Source organism: Jatropha curcas, chromosome 5 (genome assembly GCF_041381405.1).
Source record: "Jatropha curcas cultivar XTBG-Jc1 chromosome 5, XTBG_Jcur_1.0, whole genome shotgun sequence".
NCBI lineage: Eukaryota > Viridiplantae > Streptophyta > Magnoliopsida > Malpighiales > Euphorbiaceae > Jatropha > Jatropha curcas.
In genome coordinates this window covers 29,911,777-29,934,000 of record NC_143155.1, presented here as the reverse complement: position 1 = coordinate 29,934,000, position 22,224 = coordinate 29,911,777, and the positions used below count along the sequence as shown (strand labels likewise).

Here is a 22,224-nt window from a genome sequence, read left to right as displayed (position 1 = left end):
TTAGCCAATTCCTAGTTTACGGATCAAATTCTCCTTTTCCTGAAATTGTTTTTCTCCAGGTCAAAGTTACATAAAACGCAATTCAATCTCCATTTCTAGAGAAGATTCTAAGAAGATTCTTGAGAATCATTCCCTCCAGATCCCTTCTTCTCCTAGTACAATTACTCGCGTGACATGCATTCACTCACCCATTAATTAACCAGCAATAGATAGCTCGCAAAATCATTTCAACTGCAGTAATGACACCAATCAAAAGCAAACAAAATTGCACAAGCGTGTTAACTTTCCATTACCCATTTACTACAATTTAACGTCACACCATTGCATTACATAAAAGTCATAGTTAGATGAGAAAGCTTTTGGTCATAAATATGATAAGAGTAACCGAATATGCTTAGAATTGTATTTACTTCAATGACTCATTTATACTTTTTTTAACTGCCACTTCATCAAGCTAAGCATATGCTCTCTAATATTCTATTAATCTTTTTCCTCATAAAAGACCTTCATACCATTTTCTTGTTCTCTTGCTCCCCTCTCTTTGCATTCTCCATTTTGTTTTAGTTTTGGTTTACATTTAGGTTTGAGTTCAGAGTTGGAAATGAAATTCGGAAAGAGATTGAAGCAACAAATACAAGAAACGTTGCCGGATTGGCGCGACAAGTACTTGTCGTATAAGGAATTGAAGAAGCTGGTTCGGTTGATCTCTTCGGCCCCGCCGTTGTCCAGTGGATCAATTGAGTATGGAAAAGCCGAGGCTGAGTTTGTGTATTTATTGAACAATGAGATCGACAAGTTCAATGTTTTTTTCATGGAACAAGAAGAAGATTTCATCATTCGACACAAGGTAATTAGTTAACCTTCTTCACTTTCTCATGTGTGTTTAGATTTTATAAACTAAAAATTTCAACAACTTAATGCAGGCAAATTAGGTAATTAGTTTTGTGTTAGAGTCGAGTTAATCTAGTTCCTAGTACAGTAAATTAAAGATGTCTTTATTTAAGACATCAATTGCCTTGTCACGCGTACGAACGTTTATGATATGAATAGCACAGTTTATGTTTGATTGTTACGAAATTAAAAGTCCGGGTGTTTGATAGTAATTTTTAAAGATGTAAGATTTTACACTTTTTTTTTTTTTTTTGGAATAAAATCTTAATGAAAAATATATTCACAAATGTATGAAACTGTGAGTTCAGATATTACAACAGAGGATTGAGAGTGTGATCGAGATATGGGGGCCAAATGGAAGTCAACCTTCAAAGGCAGAGTATAAAGAGGAAATGGGCAAGATTAGAAAAGACATCATCAATTTCCATGGCGAAATGGTGCTTCTTGAAAACTACAGCAATATCAATTTCACAGGTACTTAAACAAACTTAATTAATAAATTCCTTTCGTGAAATGTGAAAAATTTAATTAATTTATAGGATTGGCAAAGATACTGAAGAAGTATGACAAGAGAACTGGTGGGTTATTGCGGTTGCCATTCATTCAGAAAGTGTTGCAGCAACCTTTTTTTACTACTGATCTAATTTCAAAGCTAGTCAAGGAATGTGAAAATACAATAGATACAGTTTTTCCTATAGAGAAAGAAGAAAGAGCAAGAGGAGGAAGAGAAGCAATAATAGCAGCAGAAGAGGGGATTTTTAGGAATACAATTGCTGCCCTAATGACCATGCAAGAAATTAGACGAGGAAGTTCTACTTACAATCACTTTTCTTTGCCTCCTCTCAATTTACCTGACTCTGATATCATCCAATCATTACACTTCACTTCTCCTATACCCATTGTATAATGAAATCTGAATTAATTGCTGAAAACTTATTTACATTATGGGGCATAGCAACTAGCTAATAATTGTTTTTTTTTTCTTCTGTATTGATGATCGTATAATACTATCTACGTCGAAATATACTTATAAAATTTGTTATATATACCTCTTCGTCTCAGTCTCATTTTATTCGTATGATTTAACAAAATACCCATATTAAAAATTTAACTAATAAAAATTATTTTTTTCATTCTTTATCCTTAATTTATTAAGATATTAATAAAAAATTTTCATTTAATTAATAATTATAAAGGTTTAATCGTGAAAAAATAATTGTTTATATAGATTTAGAAACCTTGTAAATATTTTGGGACATCCATTAATGGAATAACAAGAAAACAAAATGGGACTGATGGAGTATTATATATTCAGCAGATTATCACTGGGCCGAGCCGAGCTTCTGGCCTTCTATTTTTTTAAGGGTCCAGCTTATGTAAAATTTTCTATTTACTTGGACTTGTAGAATACTCAAAAAGGTATTGCAACCGAAAAGGGCCCAATGAATTAAAACGGAATAAAGGATCCAGTGGGCCGCGTAACTGCAAATTAGTAAATGAAAAGGGCTGTAATAAAAGCCCAAATGCTTGCTAGGTTTGTTTGAAACGGTGGGCGGTCGAAGCCGTTTTATATTTCACTTGTATGTATGTCTTCAATTAGCCATGGATCCAAAAACGAAAAAGGAAAAAGATTTTTAATTCAAAAAATGATTATTTAATTCAACTGAGGAAGAAGATTTTTTTTTTTTTTTTCAATTTCATGCTCTGATTTTATAATTATTTTTTAAATATTTTTGAAAAAACAAAACTAGCGTCGTTATTATTTTCCAAGAACGGATGGTTCTGGTCTGTAATTAGTGATTTCGATTTTGCCACGTTGGTGTATCTGCCATTCAATCCCTGCGAACTGAAAGCAGGTCTCAATCGTCGCGGGTAGTTTCCCATCCTTCCAGAGAGAGACGTCTCAACAAGGGTAAGCCTCAATTCGATTTATGCCCTAACATTTACTACCAATTTATCGAAAAAGAACAATTCTGCTTTAGTTGCTCAGAATCTGTTGCAAAAGCTAGCTTAAGAAATTTCCCAATTCTGGAATTTGATTTTCTTGAGAGTTTCAATAATAGAGTCCTGCTTTCAATTCATGTAAACATTTGATACTAGTGATTAGAGCTTGATTCAAGCACTGCATATGTCAAAGCGCTAAGAATGTGCAGAAAATCTATAAGCTTATAGAAAGATATCATTTTTGTGTTGGGTTAATCTGTGTGTTGTTAAAATTTGTTGAATTCAGATTAGTCGATAGGATATGAAGTATGGCTTCTGAAGGGGTTTCGGTTCCCTGTCGTCTTATGGTATATATTGGCATTTCTTAATCCTAGTTTTGATGTCAAGATTTACGGTTCCTAGGTTTGATGTCAAGATTTACGGTTCCTAGGTTTGATGTCAAGATTTACGGTTCTTGCATTTTCAAAATCTTTGTGTCCGTATGGTATTCCTATTTAAACTTGAACAGATTTATGTCTTTTTAAGTAGTTGATGTCTTCAGATTTCGTTCTTGCTTTCATCATATATTCCTTCAGTCAAGTCCCATAGTTTATTGTTGCCTTATGATATATGAAATTGCGATATAGGTATTGGAAGCAGTTAGAAGTAATTTTTCATTGTAAGATAATACCTAGAATACTTGTGTAGTACATTGAAGAATCTATAATGACCAGCAGAGGCAATCTTGTAAACAAATTGTTTACCTTCTAGTATTAACCTTCCTTTAGCTGAGGGAAAATTTCAGTGCTGAGCTGTTTATTTATTTTTCACATTCATGTCTTTCAGTGCTTGAAAAGCAGATCTTCTGCACAAAATTGGTTGGTTCAACTGTAAACCAAGTGATGACAGCAATAGCTAAATCTCCTTCCACACTATCAAACATTTTGGTGCATCGAGTGCATCCCAAGAGCCTGAAGTTGTTTAAATCCTCAAGTACAGACTGTATAGGTGGCTTCCCTAAAATCCGTACTAATTATACTCTTGTTTGCTGCACAAAATTAACTCCATGGGAATCTTCACCTGTTACGTATGCTCCACCTGATGATTCTGCTGGTAGCTTTTTAAAGAAAACCAGTGACATATTTGAAACTATGAATTCCGATGACAGAACTGAAGCACCAGTAGCCAACAGCGAAGAGCATGCAGATACAAAGAATCAGCCATTCATGAAATTTCAGTTTCTTAAATGGCCTATGTGGCTTCTGGGTCCTTCTCTTCTTCTAACCACGGGCATGGTTCCCACACTATGGCTACCGCTATCTTCTATATTTCTAGGACCCAATATGGCCAGCCTGCTTTCCTTGATCGGACTAGATTGCATCTTCAATCTTGGTGCTACCCTTTTTCTTCTCATGGCTGATTCTTGTTCTCGGCCGAAAAACTTGGTACAAGCCAGCAATAGCAAGCCTCCTTTCAGTTACAAGTTGTGGAACATGGTTGCATCTATCTCTGGTTTTATCTTTCCTCTGATCTTGCTGTTGGGATCCCATAATGGCACTCTCCAGCCCCAGCTGCCTTTCATCTCATTTACAGTTCTATTGGGTCCCTACCTCCTGCTTCTCTCCGTACAGATTCTGACTGAGATGCTAACTTGGCATTGGCAGTCACCAGTATGGCTGGTGACCCCCGTTGTATACGAGGGATATCGTGTGTTACAACTGATGAGGGGGTTGAAGCTTGCAGCTGAGCTCAGTGCACCAACATGGATGATGCATATGATTAGGGGACTTGTATGTTGGTGGATCCTGATTCTTGGTATTCAATTAATGAGAGTTGCTTGGTTTGCTGGTTTCACTGCTCGAACTCACCAACAACACTCTTCTGTTCCTGCTGATAATAAATAAATTATTCATTGTTGCCAAAGGCTATGGAAGAACAATGGCCTTGAAGATTCTGTTATCAAATAATATATGTAGATTATAAGATTCCTGCGTAATCATTCTATTTTGTTAAAATGAATTCGAGATGGTGTCATGTACATCAAACAGGTTAGGTAACATAATTTGTCATGTGTCTTTCAACAATAACAACATAAATAACAAAATAATTAATACTCTTCACGAGTTTTTATTAATTCGAAAGAGTTTTTATCAATTTGGGAAAAATTATATATATTGCGTATTAGAGTATTATTTGGCGGATTGAGCCTCTCATTTAATAAATTAAAAAAACACACAGATTGGTCCGCCTTCCATTCGTTGGAAAAGTCGGACTGGATAGTCAATAGTCAAAAATAAAAAATGTGGGCTCGAAATTGAAGGCGTAATGAGACGTTTATACCCCTGTGCCACTTGAACCGAACAAGCTCGACTAAAGATTCTAACCGGAAAGTAAACAAACGCAACCCCGGATCGACTTGCCACCAACGTTACTGTCCCACGTTGTTACTTTGCTACACTTCGTCTCTCTCTCTCTCTCTCACATATACATTCTTACATCTTTTTTTCTCTCTTTCCGGCGCACTTTCACCGATCTCATCGGCATGAGTACCGGCGAGCTTCTCAGCATCGAGCCTCAGGAGCTCCAATTCCCATGTAAGCTCCTTTGCAACTGAGTTTTTGCGTTACTAAGCTGTTTTCGGATCCTTGTTTTTTTGCTTTCCATTTATTTTTAATTTTTTCTTTTTTAAAAGTTGACTTGAGGAAGCAGATCTCGTGTTCCCTTCAGCTGTTAAATAAGAGCGACAATTTTGTGGCTTTCAAGGTATTAATCTTAGTTTCTAATTTCATGCATTTCTTATAATCTTCGTTACTCCCTATTCTTTTACGAGTTGTTTTGTCCTAAAATTTTGTACTTTTGATTTGGCTGTTAATTTTTAGGTTAAAACAACGAATCCAAAAAAGTACTGTGTTAGGCCTAATACTGGAGTTGTGTCGCCTAGGTCCACATGTGATGTTATTGGTATCTTTCTTTCTATCTTTCCATCACTCTGTTTAGCTCATGTTTCTATATGGTCAGTGTCTGCTTTACTGATAAGTCATAAACATTCTTTCTAAGTTATTCAGTGATTAATTGCTTGCCAATTTACCTTAAATCAGTTACAATGCAAGCACAAAAGGAGATGCCTCCCGATATGCAATGCAAGGACAAATTTTTACTTCAGAGTGTAGTTGCAAGTCCTGGGGCTACTTCAAAGGATATTAATGCAGAGATGGTAATGATACAAGTACTCTTTCCCTTTTGCAGTTTTCCGTTTTTGCGTGTAATCAACTTTATTCATCTGTGGTCCGCACTAATGGGTTTTGGTTATTTTCCAATTCTTAGTTCACTAAGGAAGCACAGCATCTTGTTGAAGAGTGCAAATTGAGGGTTGTTTATGTTGCTCCACCTAGACCACCATCACCAGTTCGAGAAGAATCAGAGGAAGCTTCTTCACCTAGAGCTTCGGTGTCAGACAATGGAAATCTGAGTGCTTCTGAACGTACAATTGTGAGTTTTTGGTGTCTCTTTGTTGCTAAATTCTGTTATCTTGTAATTTGATTTTTATGTTTTCATCTTTTTAATAGATTGCCTTATGACTGTAACTTTTGCTTATAGGTTTCAAAAGCTTATCTTGAGAGACACGAGCCTCAAGATAATTCATTTGAGGTATTGCTTTTTCTTTTTCTTTTTCTTTTCCTTCAATCATTGAAAAAAAAGGCTTTTTTGACTTGATAAAAAAATTATTTAGTGATACGATTGTGATGAGTGCTTGAATACAATTCATTTTCTCATTTGTTTCTTGGGTTTGATTTGACTATTCAGTTCGGTCACTTGTGAGGATTTCTTAACAGTTCACATTATGATAAATGCTTGATTTGGTCAGACATGTGGTGTGCACCCATAAATTTCTCTTTGTATATACTTCCCCCCATCTTATAATGAGTATCTGCATGATTGACTTAGGATGTCTCCTACTTTCCCATTTAAGTTAGAAGTCAGCAAGTCAAAAGATTGTTTTGTGAATGATGCCCTCCAAATCACTTTGACCTATCTTTTTTGCAACCTCCCCACTAAAATAACAAAATTGGTAAAAGGAAACCTGAAGTCAAATGACTTCGCATTCTCCATGCCGATGTCAAAGTAGATACTCATTGTGGGACGAGGGAGTTGTATTTTGGTATATATATATATATATATAATTTTTCATGTTATCTGTTATCTCATTCCTGTATAATTCTTTTCTATTCTCTGCAATTACATGAAAAGTAATAAATTTTACAGACAATCTTATGGTCTGTCAATCCTGTGTCGCGAAAATTGAGTGAACTTGATAGATCATTGCAATATCATGTTGAGGTCCTTTACTGGGAGTAATACTTCTAATTTCAGGCAAGCTCCCTGATTTCCAAGCTGACTGAGGAGAAAAATTTTGCTATTCAGCATAACAAACAGCTTCGACAAGAATTGGTAAGACACTTCTTTTATATCGATTCATCATGCTAGGTTTTGTGCTTTAATGCCTCTAATACCTTTACATTTTTAGATCTTCTGCTACTGGCATTAACATTAGGTATGGAAAAAAGGTAGATGTAATTAACCTCTCCAAATAAATATCACCCAACAGGAGAAAATAATAATGAACACAATTTAGTGAATACTTAAGAAAAATTATACAATTCTTTTGCATCAATTAAGAAGCTCATGAAACATGTTACATGGGTTATTCACTAAATAAATATTAGATTAGAAACTTTCATACCAGCTGAAGTTGGACTAACAGTGGTCACGTGGCATCTGAATCTTTGTCATAATAATATGTGCTTTTTTATATTCAGTATGTGGGAAGGGGAGACAATTAACATGTGTTCTCATATTATCTGTAGTATAGATATTAACAGAAATGCTTGACCTTTGTATGATGTTAATATTGGCTATCCTAATATATTTTTATATCTACAGTATTTCATGCTTGTACACTTTATTCAACTATCAGAATAGATAACAACTATAATAAATTATGTTTCCAGTTCATCGGGGTACCAAAATTAGAATCACTAATATGTGATAATCCATTGTATTGTTGAACTAATAAAACTTCAACGCAATTGCTATGGGTAGAAGTATTAGCGCCTTATCTTAAAACTGAATGTGTGCACAATTCTGTGCAGGAGCTGTTGAGGCATCAGTCCAGAAGAAGTCGTGGCGGTATCTCATTTATATATGTTGTTTTTGTTGCCTTGCTGGGTGTCATTTTGGGGTACCTCATGAAAAGGACATGATTAATCAAGTTGCTGCCATTGCCTTCAGTTTCACATCCTGGAATGTAAACTGTTCAAGACATGATTGGTGGAATTCCTCTTTATTGGTCTATATGGTTATGACCCAAGAGAAACATGATGTTGTGACCGGTGACAGGGAATTGTTGTTCATTGTATTATTGTTACCAACTGTTGATGGTAAGTTTAGAGAATTTAATAGGTTCTGTAATTGCTAGTCCAACCTAACTAAATTGTGACCTTCTGATGAATATTCCTTGCCCATCTTTCCTCTTTCCACTTTATGTTGATAGCGTGTTTGTAATTTTCACCTTTGCTTTTTCTATAGTGTGTTGGGAGTAGCAATAGGCGAGGAGAGAGCAGCTTGAACAGAGTGATTTAGTTATAATAGATGGATAGTGCTTGATGGATTGGAAGTTTCAGTTGCTGGATTCTTAGTTTGGGGGGCTAAAAATTTTCATTTTAGAGTTGAATTGCAGATTACACAGATCCTAATCCTAAACTGGATAAATCTCATTTGATTCAAAACTTCCCAGCATGGCCTCACATACCCGAGCGGCGATAAAAATAAAACGGTCGACCATGTACTGATTGAAAATTGGCAGCTTTTTGTTCCAAAAATAGGTTAGTGTGACGGAAAGGAAATTTAATTTGCACTTCGAGCCTAAAAGGCACCTCAGAAACCACCATGCGTAGAATCAAAAAACAAAAGGCATCAGAACGCTACACTCCGCATGGGATGGCCCATCAAGCAGGAATACCATATTCGGGATTTCAATGTCTGTTATCCCAGAAGCTTAGAACTTTCCTGAATCAGATTAAATTTACATTTGGTCATCCGACTAGACCAATCACAACAAATACCCATACAATTACACATCACGTGTCAATAGATGACAACAAAGGAGGCACAGAGAGAGAAATGTGAATGTCATTTCCTTGCCACACCTGGAAATTGAATGCTACATCATAGTTCATAAAGATTTCATATTCATCAATGATTTTCAGAACCACGGATCATGTTGCAACGGCTAACAATCTTACGGAAATCATCAAGATTTAGCTGCAAGGATCCATAAACAACAATCAGTTAACTTGAGAAGCATTACAAAGATAATTGGAATAATACATGAATGCAGACGGCATTCACAATTCATGGTTACGTATCTGTGATAAAACGACAAATAAAGAGAAGGCCCTGATATTAGCAGGCTAAATATGATGTACATTAGAGCAACTGGTAAATCAAGCTGTGAACATTGAATCACCAAGGGACCTGTAAACTTGGAACTGTACAACAATACTAACCGGCTTGCTTTGCCAAACTAACATATTAAAGAGACAATGGGGAAAAATTCCAGCAAACCTTGTTTCAAGATTAACAAGGAACTAATGGTCAAGATTAACAAGGAACCTTGTTCCAAGCCTTTGCATGAATTATCAATCTTAGCCAAGACTTATAATCTTACCAAATTCTACCTCAACTTTTGACATCAATGTTAACTTTACAAAATTTAATACTTGGCATGTTCACGATATCTTGAGATCCATCAAAGGTTGCAAATTAAACTGCTCAAAAAGTCCCACTCTATTAAGAAAGAGTCCTATCTTGCCATGACTTTTTGCTTTTGTTCCCTTTTTCAATCGACTATTACGCCTACTCGATTATAGTATGGCTGCATATTTATTAACCGTATAAAATTAAGGAAAATGAAGAGAGCAAGAACCAACCTTAGCATCTCCATCACTATCAAAGCAATGTATCATAGCAGCCAATTCCTTATCTGTCCATGTAAAATCATGTGCAGTTGCTATATTTCGTAGATCTCTAACTGTTAGACACCCATTTCCTGCGGCTGCATGCCAGAATCACCCCATTTTAATGATTCCAAGAAATTCAGGAAGCTAAGGAATTAAAAACAAATAAGGACATGCGATTCAGAATACTTGCTAAAGTAGAAAGGCTAAATTACAGTGATAAATTCCACAAAAAAAGAAGTATCTCCTGAAGTTTTTGACACCAAAACCTTAAGGTGGAAGCTTTTATTGGAAATTTACGGGCTAGAAAATTAGTCATTTTGTAAAGAAGTGAGATTGATGAGATATCAGGAACTTTCTTTAGGAATATATAGAAAGATAGGAAGGCATAGAAGATAGCATGTGTCCAATCCTGATGCTTTCATTCACATACTAAGAACACACCTTGTAAGATCAAGTACTAACTTAAAGCCTATCTGTAAGCTCACATTTCCTTTGAACATAGTTAATGTAAACATTCATGAAGGAATTAAAAGTTCTGATATTTTAGATCTTTGAAAATAATATTGATGCAGAACAACCACATGGTGCAAGACTTATGTAAAAGAGAAAGGTGTTATAAAATACCGTCAAGCTGAAAGAAATGTAAGACCACTTCATCCTCAGTCATCTTCACCCGATCATTGAACTAATCACCCAAAAAATAAAAAGAAAATGGAGGAAATAAAAATTAAAAAAAAAAGAAAAAGAAAAATAAAACAGAACGTCCCAACGGTAAGAAACCGAATGCAATCTACATACTGATTTTTTTCTCTTCCTTTTCCCTGGATCCTCTTGCATGTTAGCATTTCCCTTTCTTTCTTTAAGTGTTGCATCCTCTACGGAATTTTGTAAGGAAAGAGCAATTGCCTGTATATGAATGCTCACAATTAGTTTACCAAAATCCATAAAATTATGAAAATCCAAACAGCTCGAAGTATAAAAGAACTACTCGACCCCTTAAAGTTAACCTGCGTTAATTCATCATCAACTTCACCGATGTTATCTGCACTGTCAAAATGCGGTTGACAAGGAATTTTCTTCTTAGGTTTAGAACCTTTATTCTTAACCTGTTAAAAGAGAAAGCATATAGAATGGTCATTAGGTTATCAACTGGATTGAAGTCAAATAGACCAACCAACAACCTGAAATGAAACAGAAACAGAATTGGAGCCAAGCTAGCACTAGTGAGCTACGCAAATCAGGTGTGCAGTAGTACACACTTTCAATCCTTGTCCAATTAAATGTCTCAAATAATACTGAAATGTAAACCGGATCCACCATATTAAACTGCTTAAAATAGATTTTACTCTTTCTGAGTCAAATATGTTTTCTCTTCAACAGTAGCTGTCTAATTGGCCATGAGCACATGAGCGAACTCTATAAAGGAGTAAACTTTACAATACCTTGTTTCTACGAGACTTTGAAGAAGTTTTACATTCTAAAAAATCTTCATCATTCTCGTCCTCTTCAAAATCATCAACATCTTCATCTTGGTCGTCAGCAACATCATCATCATCATTGGGCCTATAATCGTCATCATCATCAATGACTTTTCCTTTCCCTTTACGGTGATTCGTTTTCCGAGACTGAATCGATTTCTGAGCAGAACCCATAAAGGAAGTGGCCATTTTATGGAGTCCTAAAGCCTCCATTCTGGCTTTGTTTTCTGCAATTCTCGATAACCTCTGTTTCTCATAGTGTGATATCCCCTGCTTCGCCACATTCTTGCTGGGATTCACAGGCTCCTCCTCCTCTTCTTCTTCTTCACTTTCGCTTAACTTCTCCGATTCAACTTCTGAATCTGACGGTTCATTTTTTCCCATTCTGATTGTACCACTACTATTAATATTCGCGGGATTAACGAATTGAAACCGGACGGTCGTTACTATTGGTTGATGACCAAACCCAGAGGCGGAGCAGAGCAGGAAGCGTGGGTTTTTGCTCTATTGTATATGCATTTATGAAATGACAAATTTGCCCTCCAAATTTTGCCACGTAAGCAATGGAGGATAAGACGGGTGGCATAATTTTCTCCGCTGGGGGAACCTTCGGTGTCTACGAAGTCACGCGCATCGCAATGGTCGTGGCCAGTGGGTGGTAGTTCTGAGCTCCAACATGCTTCTAAATTTTCCGTGACCATTTTTCGATTTTTTTTTTTTTTTTTTGCTGAAATTTTAGGCTGTTGCTGATTTCTATGGCTTCTCTGGTGGAGATTGAGAGGTACAAGTTGGTACCGCTGTCAGTGACTGGTCTATGCTCACGCCCCTGCCTTCCTTTATCGAAGAAAACCCTAATTCTCGATCGACGGTTTTCAAAAATAACACTTAAGCTCGTTTTGAATGGATCCAAAGCTGTGTTTCCGGCCCACTCAAACGGCATTTCGGCGATGCGGCACTTGATTACGGCCGTTGCCAGAGCTGAGCAAGATAGGCTTGGCCAGGACGATGCTGACGAGGTACTTTAGACTTCACCTCATTGAATTACTCATATTGAATATATGTTTCATACTGCGTTTGTTGGCGTAGCTATTAAATTATGATTTGGAAATTGTTTGGTATTGCAGTACTGGATGATTTAAGGGTATGCAAATTTTACTTCAAGTGCATAGATGTTTTTGTCATTTTTCATGTCCATTTTCGTTAAAAGAGATTAATTTTTTTTTTTTGGAATTTTGTGTTGCAGAGAGATTGATGAAGAAAATTAATTTTGAATTTGAGGATAATTTAATTTATTCCATGCATTTCATTTATTCGTTGTTCATTTGCTTGTACATATTAATAATTGATTGGAATTTACCGAAATGGGTAAGCTGTAGGAAGTTGACAAAGGGCATAATTTAACAGCTAAAGAGGAATCTGTTTCAGAGGCTCCACAAAAAGGGAGTCAATTGAAGAAAAGAATAATTTTTGGGCTTGGAATTGGAATTTCCGTTGGAGGTGTTGTATTGGCTGGTGGATGGGTTTTCACTGTGGCTTTGGCAGCTGCTGTATTTGCTGGTTCACGGGAGTACTTTGAACTGGTTAGAAGTCGGGGAATTGCTGCAGGAATGACGCCTCCCCCTCGTTATGTGTCACGAGTTTGCTCTGTTATATGTGCTCTCATGCCAGTAATTACCTTGTAAGATTGGCAATGTTCCTTAATTTAATGCACTAGCTGAATTGAGAATCTCTTTCTAGTGCTTTGGTAGTTCTTCTTTGCTCTTTGATTATTACTTTCTTGCACTGTATTTTCTTTTCCTTTTAATTTTTCAATCGTTCAAAGACAGCCATCTTACTGAGGTTCAAAGCTTCCTTCTTCGAAACAATTCAATCAAAAAAGTTGGGTTGAAATTAGTGTAATGAAATCAACCTTTCAAGAGTTATGTACATCGTCTCCATGTTTGCTATGAGTCACATAATTTGTTCAATAACACTAAGATTATATGGCTATGGTGAATTGTATTAAAAAATTTAAATTCAAATGTGGACAAGATAACTTTTAATGATGCTGTTTCTGCCTTTAACATGGATAACCTTTCTATTTCCTCTAATTATTAAATCAACCAACTTACAAGCTTAACTAAAAAATGAAGTCTGACTTCTAATGAACAAAATTGTAGATATAATTATGGGCATGTGGTAATACTTAATTCTATCTGTGACTTTGGTGCATCTTGTGTTTTAAGTTTTTCAAATTTTGTTTGATTCCAAACTTGTATATATTTAGTTATTATTAATCAGTTGCAGAGTTTGTTCTGAAAGTTCACGACAACAGGTTTTTCTTTCTTTGTTTTTGCAAAAGTCATTTATATATATATATATATATATATATATATATATATATATATATATATATATATATATATATATAACAAATGCATGCATCTTAGCTTCCATATTTGTTTTTGATTTTAGCTAAGTTGTCCTTTCTAATATATGCTCAGGTACTTTGGTCAGATTGACATTCCAGTAACTTTTGCTGCTTTTGTTGTTGCAATGGCATTGCTTCTACAAAGAGGGAATCCTCGCTTTTCTCAGCTCAGTAGTACTATGTTTGGATTATTTTATTGTGGCTATCTTCCTTGTTTCTGGGTCAAGCTTCGATGTGGCTTAGCGGTCCCAGCCTTGAACACCAGTAAGAAGCTGTTTTAAGTGTATTTGGTGGCAATGCTTGATTTCCGAAATTTATCAGAATGAGTGGTGGAGTTACCTTATATAATACTGATTTTGTTTGTGGTGAACAAGTCATAATGCATTATGTGCTGATGAATTTATGATCTATGATGCATCTCGTGTTTACACAATAAGTTTATAAGTTATCCGAACATGAATTTAAATCAATTGAGTCGTGCTTTGAGGATTGGATGCTCTAACATGGGCATGAATTGTTAGTTTAAGAATTCCATGCATAGTCCCATTTATCCTGCTAGTCTGTTTCAGTTTTCCTGGAGTTTCTGTAGGACTGCATATAAGGGAGTATTGATGAGGGTCTTATAGCAATATTGTCTAATGAAAAATGTTGTGCTGTTAAAAAGACGCATGCTGTTAAATGATTATAATAATTCGTTAAAAGCCTAAAGCAAAATTTCCCATTTATTTTATTGCACTTTTTGTTTGGCAGGGCTAGGAGCAGCATGGCCTGTTCTTTTTGGCGGCCAAGCTCATTGGACTGTTGGTCTTGTGGCAACTCTGTTTTCTATCAGCAGTATCATAGCAGCAGATACATATGCTTTTGTGGGCGGCAAGGTATTTAGACTGCTGTCAGCAGACCTCTATTTTTTTTGAGATGCTTAGTTAAAAGAAAAGGAATAATTGGCTGAGCATGGTCATGTGTGTATATGCACCACATGCACCCTCCTGTATATGTTCACACACGAGTGCACATCTATATGGACTCCATCTATTGCAACATAAATTTATCATTATTCATTAACATCCATTAAAACATGTACTAGAATATGACCAGTCAGCATTTCTGAGCTTTTAGCAAATTTTTTTTTTTTCCAATGAGACATAAGAGTTCAGAGATGACTATGATATTTTTTTACTGCAAGTTTATCATTGAAAATAAAAGTCATCGCAGTAGTTCCCAGCATTAAGCAGAAATCATAATATGTTCAATCGAAGGAGAAAAAACATCCTTCTTCTTTTTGTTACATGATAACGGGTAATGGGTATAAGGATTTTTTATGCCCTGTTAGAAGTGGTGCAATTCTTCCTCCACTTTCATCTTCTTACATTTCTGTTTATCCAATTATTGAAACGGCTTGAGACTGTTTTCCTACTTTGCTGCAGGTATTTGGGAGGACCCAATTAACCAGTATTAGTCCAAAGAAGACATGGGAAGGGACTATTGCAGGCTTGGGTGGCTGTATAGCCACTTCAGTCATACTATCTAAGATTTTTTGCTGGCCTACATCATTGCTAAGGTATTCATTCTTCCTTTACTTTTGTCTTGAGTAACCATAAGGTATCCATTATCTCCGCTGAGATTTTCAGTCTTTTGTTAGAGTAATCTGTAGATCAAGTAAAAAAATTTCTCTCTTTCCTTTCTCATTCACACACATTTTGTAAGAGTAAATTTGTGGGTTCATTAATTCCTGGAAATATTAACATAAGCAGACCCAATATCGATGCATTTGTTTATCTAGGCAGTAGGCAATATGTAACCTAAGCAGTGAAATTGGACAAATCCATCCTGTAAAATTTATGGATTCAGTATTTCTAGGAAGCATTAGCATAAGCAGGCTAAATGCGAACACATTCATTTTTAACGTCTTTGCTCGAATAGTCAGTGGAATTGAACAACAATAACAAACTAGGACCCTGTATACCATCAGTGAATAAGTGTCTTGGTGTTCTTTTTTTATGCATATAGGTGGTATGGCAAAACCTTGTCAATATCCAAATTCACTTGATCCCAGCCATCAATGAAACTATATGAAATTTCAATATTTTGGGCGGACTTTTGTGGACTAACTTTTTGTTTCTTAGCTGGTCATATAAGAATTGGATGTTGGACATGGATTAATTATTTTAGTATTCATTATGATGGTTTATTCTATATTTTCACCTGGATGCTTTGCATGCCAGGATGCCCTTATAATAGCTGAGGTTAGTTTTAGAAGAAGTGATTATTGAGTTTAACCATTTATTTTTCCCTGTTAAGCGATAAAAATTATTATTTTTTTCTAGCAATGAACTAAAGCAGCTGTCATTGATGTTCAGATTTTGCAACCTACCGCATAAACAATGTAATATTTCTTCAGTTTTCACATCTTTAGTGAGCTAGTTGTATCTTCTGTTGGAAGAAACTGGAATCAACGCAGAAAAAAAAAGAGTAAAGGATTATGTTAGCATAGGACACTAAATTTCTTCTGTAGGAATAAAAATTGTCATTTTGGAATGTACATCAGTGACTTTGACATATCCTTTTCAATGGTTACAGTGCAATAGCTTTTGGGTTTCTGAATTTCTTCGGGTCTATATTTGGTGATCTTACTGAGTCAATGATCAAACGTGATGCGGGTGTCAAGGACTCTGGCTCTCTCATACCTGGACATGGTAATGACTTTTAGCATATTATTTTCTTCTCTGAAAAGGCATCACTTGAATCTTTGAGACTTTGTTTATGGTGTTGTCTAACTGGTTGCATCATACTGTTGAAAGAATATTTTGCCATGTCAACCCTTTTTTTTCTTTTTATCTTTTCTTTGTTTTGAGATTTTCTTTATGCACAAGTTAAAAAGCATGATGGCTTGAGGTTGTGATCTCTATTCAAACCCCCATACTACAACTGCCTGTGCTGGGCCCAGGTGGCCTTTTTGTTTGTTTCTCTTTTTAATTTGTTTTGAGTTGTGGCTGGTTTAATATTTTTTTACTAGGATTTTAACTGTACCATAATTTCTTCAGCGTATATCTTTTCTCTGAAAATCATGATAGTCTATCATAATGTGAAACTGGAGCAGAATCCTATACACGGATTCTGCAATACCTTTGTCCAAAGTCACGAGATTTCGCAATGGAGCTTATTGTCACTGGTAAGAGATCTTTAAGTTCACCACTGTTGAATTAGGGCTACTACAACACTGAATTTTGTTTGTACTACACTTTCTGAAAAATAATAGAAAGCCCTAAAACTTGCCTTAAGGGCACTGCCATCTATCCAATTCCATTGGTGAATGAAACTGAAGAAAACACGCAACAAGAAATAGGTCTTTAAAAGAGGAGGCATACAGATAAATAATGCCATTTTAAGTCCCATGTACTTGGCAACGAAAGGATATGCACATGCTATGTTGAAGAGAACCAGAGAGAGCAATGCGGTGGTACTGCTTTCTTTTCTTGCTTACCTCCAGCTTTTGTATGATATGACTGTTGGATGTGATTTGCCTTTGCACTTGCAGTGTACTTTGTTTCCAACTTTTTTGTCAGGCTGATCATATAAGATTAATTTATTTCATTTTTGGTAGAATACATCCTTCGTACATTTTTTGATCTCGTCTCTATATTGTGATTTTCACAACACTATTTAACACTTGGACAACATGTAGACCCACAGAAAAGGGTCGACGATTGAAGCCTTTTTTGCATGTATTCTCTTGATTTTAGATGAGTACCCATGGCCATCTCCATTGCAGTTAAATATCAGGTTCTTTTAATTTTCTCTAACAGATTCTGTAAAACTGATGCTACATACAGGTGGAATATTAGATCGGGCGGACAGCTACATTTTCACGGGTGCACTTGCATACTCCTTTGTCAAAACCTTCCTACCCCTTTATGGAGTTTGACATGAAAACTTGTGATCAATAGCAACAACAAAAATACAAAAGAAATTTCCTCATTTGGGAAGCTAGAACCACAAACAAGGTTGAAGGTGAGGCATCTATGGTGAAGATGGAAATCTCATAGATTTTCAACCCTACCAGGTCTCCGCAATCACCTTGAAACTTTTCAAGAGAGTGCCTTGGTTAGGTTATACCCTTTCTGGAATCACATGGCATTAATTGTGCTTCGCTGGCTAATCACACAAAGTGGCGCTTCTGCAATTTACATGGTTAAGATGCCGATGGCTGCAATAGAGGTAGATCCTCTGTTGGCTGTGAACATTTCATGTATTTAATACAACAGCTTATATCAGCTTACCGGTGTTGTTTTTTTTTTTTTTTTTTTTTAATGTTTTGTTTTCCATCTCGGCTTCAATAAAATGTCAAGTGAAAAATCAATTTTTTGCATGTAAAGCTTCCCGTGGCAGGAATATTTTGATTGTGATGATAGATTATAGAAATTGGGTTAGTGACCATTTTTCCAACTGTTACATAAAAGTAAAGAAAGATGTGTAAATCAATATATAGAACTTGCCCTAGTTTTAGGGTTCTTCCATCTTCGATACAGAATATACTACAAATGTAATCTTAATTTGGGTTTATATCCGGACACAGGTACAAACTACTTGGGCTCTTGTTTAACGCATTAGAGCGTAAAATAGGCCTCTGCGGAGGAGACAGTATATTCCATGGTTTACGAAACTGTAAAAGCCTGTCTGACCAGCCGAGCAAGTGAATATCGCATATGTTGTGTAGTAGTTTTCTTTCGGGAGGCGAATATTTGTCATAAAGACGTCTAGTTTGTTTTTGGTTTACTGTAATCAACCTTCTAAAAGCTTTGGATGCTGGAATAATCTCTCTCTCCCCCCTCTGGAGCAAAGGTAAAAGTCGAATTAAAGGTTTCAAATCACTCTTCGTTGCAAGCAGGACAAGTATCCATTTATCCAGTTACTACAGCTTTGGCCCAATGCCTGCAAACATTGCATATTTCTGTGTCCGATAAAGTATTGTGCGAAGGGTCCCATGAAAAAATGGGATCAGTTGTTACAAATGAATCTCATGAGATTACCCTAATTTTATGTATTAGCTTCCGGACGTCTGCTTCAGGTTCTACTAAAACAAACAAATCTTTATTTTTGTGCTGGTTTCTTATTTGCTCTCTTCTTAATTAACAACCTACCTGTGTCTTATCATCACATGGGACGACACTCAATTATATTTGTGTTTGTAATACTTGTTCGACTCTCAAAATATAACTTTATCTTATCATGCTAACAAGTATAAATTAACAATAATACTCCCGGTGGTTATGATAATGACTTGAATTTATGTATATTGTCCAATTCCAAATCTAAACACAAAATAACAATGGCCCCATTATTTTCAATTACGCCATATATGTCATTAAGCTAATCCAAGTTGACCTACAATTTCATATTTTTTTTCTAAAAAAAAAAGAATTTTGAAAAAATCCATTTATATTATTGAAAAATTAAAGATGGGTTCTTGAAGAATGTCGACATTTATCCAGAACGAGTGCAAAATGAAATGATAAAAAATAGAAGGAAAGTCGCACTCTTATGATCTTATCTATCCTATGACCGAAAGGAAAGTTACATGAACCAATTATTTGTTAAGGCAACCACCTGACCGCATCGTCCAAACTAGTTTTCATTTCTTTTCTTGTAATTTCACGTGGACTTGTTTCTTTAACTTCTCTCGTTTGGACTTCTGTCATGCGTCATGCTTTAATTAATTATTAATTAATACTAATAATAATAATAATAATGCAATTTCGAACTCAATAACATTGACAGGTGGCACTGAACTGCAGACCGTAGCATGTCTTTTCGCTTTTTTTTTTTTTTTTTTTTTTTTTTACAGAGAACGGTAAGATTTATTTGAAATTGATGTATGGATTATTCCACGTATCATGTTAATTCATAACGATTTTTTTAAAAAGATTTATTTGAAATTAACGTATGGATTATTTGAAAAAGATTGTTAGAATTTATTACTGGGAAACAAAATATCGCAAGTCAGCAGTAAACCTTGACCAATGACCATAATATAGCAAAGCAATAAATTTTATTTGACTGAGGTTTGATTGTAATTTCTTGGACGAGAAAAATAATGATAATAATAATGATGATGATAATAAATTTGAAAACGACGTGAGAAGTGAATGTTGAGTTGACCTGAAATAAGGCTGAGATATATATTATAGACCCATAATAATACAATTGCAAAAATAGAAAAAGGAAAAAAGAAAAGATGGAGATAAGAGTAAAATAAATGAGATATAGAAATAAAGTGGAAATAAGAATGATGGGTGTGGAAAGGAAACTAACAAACAAAGCAAATCCATGCAAAAAAGGTATATACAGAAGTAGTGGAGTGGAGCCAAATCTCCACCAAAATATATGAGACAGAGAGTCTTGAAGATGAAGATCAGAGCGATATGGTTTGTTCTGCTATTGGAGGGCCTACCACAACTGCCTTTTTCACAACCATCATATTACAATTAGAAGATACATATGATATGAGTGCTTGCTTTTGCGTTTTAGGACAAAAAAAAAAAAAAAAAAAAAAAAAGAAAAGGAAATTGTAATAACAAAATTTGTGGAATGTAAAGAATGCGTTGTTTCTAAGCTGACTAAGAAGAATAGAAAGACCAAAAGAGAAAGAAACCTAAAGAAGAGTTTGGAGAAGATATGGTGTGGCCAAGCATCTACAAAAGTATTTTATGTGTATATATATATATATATATAGCGAGAGAAAGAAAGAAGAAAGGTAAAAGATATCTTGTATAGAACTTTCTTGCACACGCACAACCATGACAATTGCCATGTCTCTCAATCCAACCCACACACTGCACACTACACTAGCTTTAAATTTGCTTTTCTTTTTCTTACTTTTCTTTGCTATTTGCTTTGGATGCTCACATAACGTTTTCTTGGCCATGACCCTAATTATATCTATTCGTCTTTTATTTCTTGTTCTCATTCATACATAGTCAACATATTATATGTTTTAAACGTAAAACAAAAAATAATACTGGGTATTTGTTTAAAATAATTAGGATTAATTTGAATTAGTAAAATATATCATGAACATATATATATATATATATATACACATATACATATAGCTTTGCTACTAAGGAAACATCAATTTTAGGGGTTACGTGTTTTATTCGAATTTTGGAAACTTTTTTGTTGTCAATGGATTTTTTGAATTTTATAAATTAAAAAATATATGTACACCCACCAAAATCTACAAATTAAAGTGATGGATTGACAATACAGTGTTGATGTTTTTCTAAAGAATGGAATATATGTTTATATAATTCTTGCAAACCTAATTAATTAAGTAAAATCTCGAGCAAATTAAATTAAGAAATTAAAATCATCACTGCAAATTAAACGGGCACCAAGTTTTTTTTTTTTTAATTTATGCTTTTTTTTTTTTTGCAACATAGAATATGTAATATACAATAAAAATTCGATTGGAAAGTGAATGTGAATTGAGTTTAGATGGAAAGAAAGGAAATAGCTGTTCAAAAATTAGACCCGCAGGTGGGTACCAACAGTAGCTTGATTATGAAATTTGAAGAAGACAAAAGCTGGTGTTTGTGGGCAAATGTGTTTTTGGAGTGTTGTTAGCATATATTTTTGGATATTTGCTGTTGAAAAATTGGAAATGATAAAAAATCCCTGAGTCCTAGGACGAGGCTTCTTCAAGACAAAAGTGCCTACCTCTGAATTTCTTAATGAAAAGTTGATTATCATTATACTTTCCATTATTTTTTCAGAGCTTCAAAAAAGCGTTTTGCTTTTATGGGCTTTCATGTATTATATAGAAGATGCTCTTTGAGAATCTGCTTTGGGCTATTGATTGAAGTGACTAAAGGCAACAAACAAACAATGCCTTGTGCAACAACTCCGTCCAAACAACCAACCGAGAGATGAGAAATAGCGGCTTTGAATTTGATTTTTATGAGAAAAAGAAGCTCTTTTTTCTACAGATTTGCTTATGTTCTTTCCCTTTCTTCTCTCCACGTAACCCCATAAAAGAAAAAATAAATAAAAGTTCATCTATCTCAGAAAAAAGAAAACCCTAAATTTCTTGCTAGAAGTATATATGTAACTCTTAATTACAGTTTTATCTCTGTTGCTTTATTAAAAGTTAAAAGATAGGAGGTACTAGGGTTATTTTGTGGAGGGCAAAGGTTGCAGCTCTTGTCAAGACCACCATTATATATAGTCCGACAATGACTATACAATACTATCTCCCTTTTGAAAGTTTTTATCATCTCTACCAATATGGACATTCTGTTGTTTCAAATTCAAATTAAACTATTCAAATATAAATATTCTTCTTTAATTCCTCTTTTTTTTTTTAAGCTTATTTGTCAAGGGAATAATTATATGCATATATATAATTTAGTTGATATTTTCATTTTCTATAAAAATATAAAGAGTGAAAGTTCTAGGATTTGATTCTTTTCCATTACTTTTCCACCGTCGATGTTTAACCTAATTA

General features: G+C 34.9%; 5 protein-coding genes across 5 annotated transcripts; 4 read left to right on the top strand and 1 right to left on the bottom strand.

Moving 5' to 3' along the window:
* Positions 1-381: 381 nt before the first annotated feature.
* SPX3 (SPX domain protein 3) lies at positions 382-1,935 on the top strand. The gene is made up of 3 exons (XM_012228239.4): positions 382-847; positions 1,200-1,365; positions 1,431-1,935. Exons 1-3 carry the CDS (start codon positions 602-604, stop codon positions 1,796-1,798), a joined length of 780 nt encoding a protein of 259 aa, XP_012083629.1. The 5' UTR covers positions 382-601; the 3' UTR covers positions 1,799-1,935.
* A 568-nt stretch (positions 1,936-2,503) lies between these two features.
* On the top strand, positions 2,504-4,833 carry LOC105643166 (cytochrome P450 family protein). The gene is made up of 2 exons (XM_012228237.4): positions 2,504-2,803; positions 3,661-4,833. The coding sequence occupies exon 2, from the start codon at positions 3,717-3,719 to the stop codon at positions 4,716-4,718; it is 1,002 nt and encodes a 333-aa protein (XP_012083627.1). The 5' UTR covers positions 2,504-2,803; positions 3,661-3,716; the 3' UTR covers positions 4,719-4,833.
* A 249-nt stretch (positions 4,834-5,082) lies between these two features.
* On the top strand, positions 5,083-8,376 carry LOC105643165 (vesicle-associated protein 1-2). Its single transcript, XM_012228236.3, has 8 exons — positions 5,083-5,408; positions 5,507-5,577; positions 5,694-5,775; positions 5,913-6,028; positions 6,139-6,303; positions 6,412-6,462; positions 7,186-7,263; positions 7,965-8,376. The coding sequence occupies exons 1-8, from the start codon at positions 5,357-5,359 to the stop codon at positions 8,073-8,075; spliced, it is 726 nt and encodes a 241-aa protein (XP_012083626.1). The 5' UTR covers positions 5,083-5,356; the 3' UTR covers positions 8,076-8,376.
* Positions 8,377-8,837: 461 nt separating this feature from the next.
* On the bottom strand, positions 8,838-11,793 carry LOC105643161 (uncharacterized). The gene is made up of 6 exons (XM_012228234.4): positions 11,276-11,793; positions 10,841-10,939; positions 10,632-10,739; positions 10,458-10,518; positions 9,804-9,928; positions 8,838-9,135 (listed from the first exon to the last, which is right to left on the bottom strand). The coding sequence occupies exons 1-6, from the start codon at positions 11,693-11,695 to the stop codon at positions 9,067-9,069; spliced, it is 882 nt and encodes a 293-aa protein (XP_012083624.1). The 5' UTR covers positions 11,696-11,793; the 3' UTR covers positions 8,838-9,066.
* A 159-nt stretch (positions 11,794-11,952) lies between these two features.
* LOC105643164 (phosphatidate cytidylyltransferase 4, chloroplastic) lies at positions 11,953-18,087 on the top strand. Its single transcript, XM_089722167.1, has 8 exons — positions 11,953-11,969; positions 12,051-12,327; positions 12,688-12,989; positions 13,795-13,985; positions 14,472-14,596; positions 15,146-15,279; positions 16,299-16,414; positions 17,552-18,087. The coding sequence occupies exons 2-8, from the start codon at positions 12,067-12,069 to the stop codon at positions 17,641-17,643; spliced, it is 1,221 nt and encodes a 406-aa protein (XP_089578293.1). The 5' UTR covers positions 11,953-11,969; positions 12,051-12,066; the 3' UTR covers positions 17,644-18,087.
* The last annotated feature ends 4,137 nt before the right edge of the window (positions 18,088-22,224 follow it).